A 9,509-nucleotide genomic window follows, 5' to 3' on the forward strand; every position below is an offset into this window, starting at 1 on the left:
GAATTTTACAAAGCCCTTAGTTTTGTTGATTTTATTTCAGTGGCTTGTATCGGCCTTTTTTTATCACCTTGTACTTTATCACTAAAAGTAAATACATAATCATCGAACTATTACCCAAATTTGTTTATGAATCCGGGCAGCGAATCAATGATCCTAGCTCCTTCTCTTAGCCGATGAGTCTGGTTTGTATTGAGTATAGTTATTACATTGTTTTTTGTAGATGTGTTATTTGTAGTATTAATATCTGCAGGAATCGATGTATTGCTAGTCCAGTTGGCTAGTGGAGTTTTCTGCTCATTGTTTCTCAAAATACTTGTAGAGTCCTCTTTGATTCCATTATCACTCTGATGATCTAATGGTACATTATACTGTTGACTTGGATTTCCAGAACGTCTACATCGAATAAACAGAGTAATTTGATACCTCAGTGACAAAAGGAATATTCGATTAGATTGAAATGACAGACCACAAATACTATATGGAAAAATGGTAGTTACTGTCCATTGTGATCTTCATTATATAATCCCTTAAAGACTTACAGCAGGTAACTTGCAATTACAATCAAAATTATTTGCACCATACGAAAACCAAATTATCAAGTAATTAAAATTGATATCTCAAATATGCAGTCTTTTATGTATCATTAAGTAATCATATTCAAGTAGAGTGATTGTATTAATAGAGTTGCAATATGTGTTTATGCTCACTATTTTTTAATTATTCATATTAATAAATAGCGTTCTATATTTCCTATTATTGCTTATTATTAACCTAGGCTAATACTGTATTACTCGAATGAGTATTTGATATCCTATTATTGTTTACATTCGATATCCACAAGTTTGATATCTACAAAGTACTATTTATATCATTGCGTGTGTATTAAATCATATTACGATATGATCACATTGGCAAATAATTTTCAAGAATTGTTGTAATATTCTTATTTGTTGTTCACAAATAAACATTGAAATCCTAGTCACATTATTACTATTTTGTTTTCTGCTTTCCCAACTTGGCTTCATTACAGTTCTATTAAGCTATCACTTTCTAAACATACTTGTTTCGTCCATGGAATTATCACTGGTGGTTTCCCTGTGATAGCACATCCAGCATAAGCAAATGTGCTATTTTCAGTCATTATGCATTGCTGGCTATTTCCCATAATATAGATATCAGCCACAGCAGAATAGGTAGCAATAAAAACACCTTCCATGTTATTCAATTGTGTATCAGAATATAGAGACCTCTCATTGACAAAAGTCACATTTTTGTTTTGTAATCTCTCTTTCATGAATAGTTTGGCCTTTATGGAATCAGAAGCTACATAAAGATTCTTTGACTTGCAATAGGTTCCAACACATCGAATAGCAACATTCAATGACTCCATGGTAAGAAACTGAAATGAAATGGGAACATCCGATAGTCTTCCTCCCATTCTCAGCTGAATCGTATCATAGGGTTGATCAAAAACGATTGGATACCGTACCTTCATCACTTCCTTTGTCAGATCGGTAATCTGCATAATGTCTCGTAAAAACTCTCCATAACAATAGTAAACCTTCATATGGGATGACACATCTCTCTGGAAACTAGTAATTCCACTGGCTAATAGAATCGAATGATAAGGTTTAGAATCAAGGATGAATCGCAGAATATGCGAATATCCGATAATCGTTGTAATGCCTGTAGGTAATCCAATTCGCTCATCACCCGTCATGATAAAGTCCTTGATTCTTTGCAAATCTGTTTTGATATGATAACCATAAGCTTTTACAACGATTAGATAGCTAAAATGAAATAGATACTTCAAGTCTATTCAATTAAATGATTATTCACTTATCGATACCTTCATCATCAGCAAAGACAACTTGCTGAGGGAAGAATTGCTTGATAGTCCAAAACTTGTGCCACAAGGCAGAATGAGGAACTAGAATCATTAAAAGAAAACAAGGCACAGTCCTACTCACAATAGAGCAGTTATGTCGGATGGATATGAAATACAAACCACAGAATAGCTGTAATCGATTTCCTAAACCTTTGGTATTGGGAAGAAGGAACAGTTTTCGTTTGGAACGAACCCTATTATTTGACTCCACAATAACGAAACCAACAATTCACGTAACTCTTCGGACTTAATCATGGAAGGATCTAATCGTTCGGTACTTTTGCCAATCAGCATATCACTACAAAACATGAATCAACCATTTCCTACCCATATCTGTTCTTTCCAATTCCTGGAAGACTATCTGAAAATCCATGACCTGCTTTCACTTTATGATTCTTTGTTACATTTAAGACCAATTCTAAATCTTTGGAATGATTCCTGTGATTCGATTCGTTTTGATTGTTATTTTCATTCTTTGTAGAAATTGGCACACTGACAGTAGGATCGACATGACGAGTAGAAACAGTACTATTGTTCGTCTTCTATAATGTTATCAACATACCTAGACTAATACAATAGAACTGTTGATATCTAGTATTACTCTAAACAATAATAGCAATAGTTAGTACATACCTTTTAGTTGAAATATCACTTCTATGAATAGGTACATATTCGAAAGATGAAGAATAAGTCGATAGAGAAACATATATCAATTGTGCCCTACAACTTACCAATTGATACGATATTGAACACTAAATAGATTGAAACAAACAATAATTGAAACATAGGACACACAGAATGGTAATAGTAAACTTAATATGATACAGGTGAGCTGTGTATGAATCTATACTTGATTCTCTTTCCGTATTCTTTGTCGTTTGAGTGAATGGATTGATTCTATTGCAAAAACAGTAATGAATACTAAATCTGACTGGGTAGCCAAACATACCATTTTTGATTTGTTAAGCATTATTCAAATAGATGGGAATGTAGTTCTATGCAATACGATACGATACAAATGGAACACATATCAAATCCCATAGTTGTCAAGAATACAAAATGGGAAAACAAAGTCAGTAATCATCATGTTCTGTGTGTATACACAATGTTTAGCCAACAATAATCTATCTATCTTTCTATCGATGATTTACATCATTTCATCATTAAGAGATATCCTCACTTTTAAGGTATTCTTTAGTTTCATTGCATTTACTACTACTACTATAATATATATATATATAAATGGGGGCAATGTCTAATTTCCAGCATGTAGATTCTAAACTTTCGAGTTGTTTCAAACATGCAATTTGTGAGCTATCAAATTTATGAATAGTACAGAATGAATGAATTATGTGTATTAATAAAGAATCGTACTTTGACACTTCCATTACTCTTCATAACAGCACACATCATTTGATTTATCAACATATTAGTTCATTTCTGGATTGCATAGTACCAAGTGTATCGCTCTTACGTGCTTAACCGACTCTTTGTCCAAAATCGCTTCATTAGATGACAAACACTCCATATCCTATTTTCCATAGTACAAGTATACATATTTCATATCCACATCTCAATATTGATAATATCTTCCATGAAATCAAGCAAAAATAGTATATTTTTTGTGGAGTAGTTTGGTTCAATATATTTTGGTTTTTGCATAATATATATGTATTTTATTTGAAATGATAGTTTATCTGATCCTTGCAGTCTTAGGGGAGCTTTCTATTCTGTTACACATTACTCATCCAAACTGGAGTTTGGATTCAGTTCATGTTTTAAAAGTAATTTCTTCCTTCATTTCTTTCATATTCTATAGCAAATACAATTACCACCTCACAAAGTCTTGTCTCATCATTCGAAAGTTATTACCACAACGTTACCAACAGTTGCTCCTGTATTCTTTGCTCTCTCATCCTATTATGACTAGTATATTGATTTTCAACCTCTTGATAAGCGATATGGAAAGAACAACGTATATGTGCAAAAGCTAATGAAGATACCCTCTCTCAAGCATTTCAGCAATGAAAAGAAGTGTTTTCAACAGCTCGTTCCATATTATCTCAACCCATTTACTAGTTCAGCTTGCCATAATGCCAGTGATTTGTTTGATTTCTTCAAGCACAACAAAAAGAATCTGTTCTTCGATTGCCATGATTCACATCCATACTCTCATTGCCAGCAATTCTATGTCGTTACATATGATACAATGAAAGATGAATGTTCGTCCTTCAAAAGAAAACCATGTATGATTTATGAAAGTTGCTCTCTCTTACATACTAGATAATCCCAAGGATTATGATGATGTCACTCTAATCACAATATTAACGTTAGTTCGGAAAGATCGATTGCCCTATTTGATGAAGAGATGGAGACATCGAATCAATATGGTAATCTTCGTTACAGAGAATGAGATTGATGAGTTAAGAGAGGTGATCGATTCATACAAGTCCTATAAACGAATCACCTTTATACTCTACATTGTGAAGTCTAGGATCGGCTCGCGTTATCAAAGCATTTATTATAATGAGAAGAAACCCGTTTATCGAAACAATACAATCTTTCCTATCAATGTTTTGAGAGACTTAGCGATCGAGTTCATTGATACAACTCATTACTTTGTGAGTGATATCGATGTATTTTCATCCGATACTCTATATTCGACACTCCAGATTCATAATCAAACACTGAAGGATCCGAAAGCCGTATTGTTGCTAAAGTCATTCCTAATGAATGAAAAAGAAGTGAATCACAAGAATTGTTATGAAAAAGGATTGTGTGAGAATATGTATATGATTTGTATGGATCGTTGTAATGGTTAGTTGGGATATGGTTCCTCATACAAAATCGGAATTGAAGCGAGTGTATATGCATAGTGTTGTTCCTCATCCTACTGGTCGACATGTAGTTCTATATAAATTCTGAACCACACATAGAGAATTGTAGATGTAGATAAAATGCTTGCCGAGAATAAGAACATTCTTTACCGATACTATGCTGACCATGAAATGGAACCCTATTCCATAGTCAAGCGTTCAATGGATAATCCCATATTCCATCCATATTTCATTGATTATGGATATAACAAGGAAGAACTATTGAATCGGATGATATCTCAACGTATTTGATTGTGATTTGTCCTATTTTGTAGATTATCACTTTTATGTCTTAGCCAACGAATTTTGCATTGAAATACCTCACAAACGAACCAAGATATCAAAGGACTATAAACGAGGCACTTACATGTGGCAGCTTGCTCAGATAATAAGAAAGACGTATGGAATAAAGCTAGTATAGAGTGTTTTGCACTAATCAGATTATAATTGAACTACAAAGATACTACAGACCATAATGACATATATGGTTCAAAATGATTGTGGTCATAATAATATATGGATAGAGAATGAAAGGAGTATGAGCATGATAAGGAAGGAATATCAAATAGGGCTCAATGAACATTGGATTCTTAGTGTATTACATTAATTATGTAGCTTTCGATAAGAGGCGTACATTTATTATTTTATTGTGCCAAAGTTGAAATTAGAAAATAGTTCTATTGATCTAAATGGAATTTTAGTCAATCCTATTATTATGGGCAAAAGCTCTAGAAATGAGTTATTATAGATTCTATACAATAGCATTGAGTTTAACCAAAGCTTGTATACTTTATTCACTCACTCATTCCAATAAGAATACAAGCTTCTAAATTACAATCTAAATATACCATTATATATATATGTCTATGGAAGTTGTACAGAAAAACGTCACAATATGTGAAAAGAACGATGGTATAGTATTTTGAATATCAATGAAGAACAGAGTATAATATAGCACATAATGCAAACAACTAGTTTTGCTTGTATTTTGAACAATTGTCTTCATTCCCTTCTTTTGAATGTGAATGTAGATTGATAGGAATATTTACTTCTATTTTATATAAGAATTGGCTCATATGATACTCCCATATCATCATTTTCGAAACTACTTAAAAATGTACTGAAATTTTTAGAACTGTTAGAACCATATTAGAAATGACTATTCAACTATGAATAAATGAATTGAAGCTATTCTATGAAGAATAAAATGGTAAAATCGAAAAATCAATACCAATAATCCTATTTCTTCTTCAAACCAAATAAAAATGATTCTGTGACTTTTAAAAACTATTTAAAAATAATAAGGATACTATTTTCTTTACATATTAAATGGTGATAATGCTGTAAAGAGTAATCCAGAACTCATGTACCAAACCTATGACTAATATCGAAAAATCAATACATTACAATTTTAGGACAAAAGCAATAATCAGTACTATTTAATATATGGTACAAAAATAGTACTATTCATAAGAATAATGTATTGAATCAAATGTTCAAGGATTTTTCGCTTTAATATAAGAAAATAGAGCAATTTCATTCTGACGTATTGGCTGATTGTATAACATAGCAGAAATGATTGCAATACATATTTACATAAATATATATCATCATAAGTGAAAAATAAGCTTGTCATTATGATGATGGCAAAAACAAAAGCAAAAATTCTTTTTGTATTTTATATCGATTCTCCAAGGGGTGTGATACATTTCCAATAAGTCAATATGAACAATAAAAATAAATAAGCATGCTATTTTGAAAAAAGAATCGATTGCTTTTTCCAAAACTTGTTTCGTGAATATTTTCACTACCAGACCTCTTTTAAACAATTAAAAATTATATTCTTGTTACTTGAAAGGAATTGCACCTTTTCTAAGTTAAGCCTTTTTTCGAGCAAATGTGTATACGGATGCAGTCGAATGACTTCCTAGTAATTTATTTGTGTACATAACTATATATAGTTTCTTATTTAATGATGAAAAAAATATATTGCCAAGTATTGATAGAGAAAAATTGAGTTTTGAGAAAAATGGATCCGAAACACGTGGACAAATATTGAGAATTTGAGTCACGTGATTCATATAATATGCTATTTTTCACTTTTAAAATTCTGATAGCTTAGTATTGAGTTATCTATGATAATAAGTTTGATTATTAATAGTTTAGGAATACAAATAAAATAGAATCGTAATTTTATATCACCGCATCACAAGAATCGCTGGTTCTATTGCATTAATTGTTATTTTGTGACTTATAATGATGAATACTATTTATTATTTATATTCAATATAAATGAAAGCAACAAAAATGATTTGAGTGTAGAAAAACAAACAATCAAATATAAGAAAGAAAACGTGCTCAAAAAAAATAAAAACGATCCATATGAAATATCCACATATAATTCTTTCACAAAAATATTATATATTGTATTATTTATATATCCACTTTAGTAAAAACTTGTTTCTCCAAACCAATTCAACGATTCATTCCAACTAGTGGGCATTACTCTATTTACTTGTATTTTTTGAAACAACTTATTCCATTGCATTTTGTTGTGATTGATAATATGTTGGCGATACTTCAAATTGCATTCATACACATGAGAATAATTCGTTGTTTTCATCAACTCAACTAGGTGCGAGATATTGTTGAAAATGATTGAGCATGGAGTATAATAGGAAGCATATTGAAGCCAATATTCAGTGGCCTCTTCTGAAGAATCCTCAGGTGAATACAAGTGTTTTGAATTAGGATGTCGAGGAGGTTCCTGAAATCTCTTTCCACAGTAGGAAGGATCTCCTGCTTTCATATCATAACTAATCTTATTTTGAACGATAAATGATGGTGAAGGCACAAACATTGGAATAGCAGCAGTAATCAAATCTGCGAGATAATAGGATAAAACAGCATATGGAAATACAATCACTGCCTTAAATGAATTGATATCAGAATATGTGAACCTTCCTTTTATCTTTTCTCGAATATGGACAACAGGACACTCAAAATTAGACGAGTTACAAGCTTCAGGTATTTGTGTGCTATACTGTTGATAAAATGGATTTCTTTTAAATGGAGCATACAAATATTCATTGTATTTCGGTGAATAATATTTAGGCGGGGAATACATGAGTACTGTAGACGCAATTATGTAGTCCACATTCTTTCCAGAATAATAGTTGATGTATTCTGCATCATACTTTCCTGCAGCCATTACAATAATAGGAGCTTTAGGCTTATTGAACATCCATTTCATGAGGCTATTTGAATCATTTGAAGAACATCGTTTGATGAGAAAACGGTGAGCAGGCATGAATATAACTGTTTTGTTAAATGCTAAATAGTTTTGACATTCCGATGGATAGAACATACAAATGATAGCATCAGCACGTTTAAACAGAGTATCGTTATGAAATGTCCACCAGAGGCGTTCAACAGACTTCATATTATATGCAAATAGTTTTGATGTTTTACATACTTCTCGAGAAGCAAAAATGATTCTAGATTTATTCTTTGTACCACTCAATTGTAAGTACTCCTCCTCACTGAGAGTTACTTCGCGTAAACCAGTATAAATAGGCAAAGCACCCTTATTATTATAGAAGTAGATTGAATGACCTTGTGAATTCAGAGAAATGGTAAGATCTGTCATCGTGCCATCATGAACATCAGGTGAAAAGAATAGAAGAGGCTTTGATTCATATGGCTGATTCTTTTTTGTTGGAATAGTCAAATAGTTATGGGTAGTAATATAGTGAGGTACAGAAACATTTACAGTCTTTTTATGATTTCCATTTTTAGTACTTAGCATTGATGTAGTTGGATTTATTATAATAGCCATATTATCATCTAAGAAAATTGAATAATTGATGATTATTGTTATGAATATGTAAATACCTATTAGACAAGAAGCAATATGCATAAATATTGACACTAATAATAATAATAATAATAATAATAATAATAATAATAATAATAATAATAATAATAATAATAATAATAATAATAATAATGAAGATTTAAAATGTAATTCAGATCCGATTACATGTTTTTTATGATAATGGATATCACACAATCCATTTTTTCTATTTTCCAATTATTACCAATATTTAAGTGTGATTTTTTTTCATAAGCAGCACAATGAAAAATAATATTGATATATATATAATTATATGTGTGTGTGCAATAATTGGGTCTTGAAAAAAAATGTTTTGGAATATTATATGTGAATCACTCTTATATTATTTTTTAAATATCAAATAAAATAACAATATTGTGAAATGTATAATAATAGTATAGAAATACACTATGCATATAAAGCATTCCTATTGTATATAGTTTACATTAATAGATTGTTATTATTTATGCTACAAAAGAATTATATACGTAAGTACTGCAAAAATATAGGAAAGTCAGAAATAGAAATCATGACCATTCTTTATAGAATAGACAATTCTTACAGGTAATATGTTGCAAAGTATGGACTGAATACATTCTTTTAGATCCCATCGATATTTTGTTTACCTCAAATAAGTTTTATTTTCATTATTTACAGGATAAAGGACTTTTAGGTGTGTAACTCTATCCATTCGAGCTAAGTGTATAACTTCTATATATTTTACCATTGGTGCGTTTTCGGCTTCTTCATAATAAAAATAGATTTCACGTATCTAACTAAACGATCTATTATATATTCATGTTGATCCTTAAAGATAAATGCATTTTATATATAGGTTTATATACATATC

The 9,509-nt window shown here is 30.8% G+C and overlaps 2 protein-coding genes; one reads left to right on the forward strand and one right to left on the reverse strand.

Moving 5' to 3' along the window:
* Positions 1–3,551: 3,551 nt before the first annotated feature.
* Positions 3,552–4,710, forward strand: GSBLH_T00004687001 (uncharacterized protein; the record flags this gene model as incomplete). XM_013043639.1 has 4 exons in its annotated part: positions 3,552–3,672; positions 3,708–3,785; positions 3,819–4,134; positions 4,172–4,710. Exons 1-4 carry the CDS (start codon positions 3,574–3,576, stop codon positions 4,708–4,710), a joined length of 1,032 nt encoding a protein of 343 aa, XP_012899093.1. The 5' UTR covers positions 3,552–3,573.
* A 2,500-nt stretch (positions 4,711–7,210) lies between these two features.
* GSBLH_T00004688001 (uncharacterized protein) lies at positions 7,211–7,891 on the reverse strand (the record flags this gene model as incomplete). The annotated part of the gene is made up of 1 exon (XM_013043640.1): positions 7,211–7,891. The coding sequence occupies one exon, from the start codon at positions 7,889–7,891 to the stop codon at positions 7,211–7,213; it is 681 nt and encodes a 226-aa protein (XP_012899094.1).
* Between the last annotated feature and the right edge of the window lie 1,618 nt (positions 7,892–9,509).

The sequence above is a fragment of the Blastocystis hominis genome (assembly GCF_000151665.1).
Source record: "Blastocystis hominis, Singapore isolate B (sub-type 7) whole genome shotgun sequence assembly, scaffold_7".
In the NCBI taxonomy this organism is placed as follows: domain Eukaryota; class Bigyra; order Opalinata; family Blastocystidae; genus Blastocystis; species Blastocystis hominis.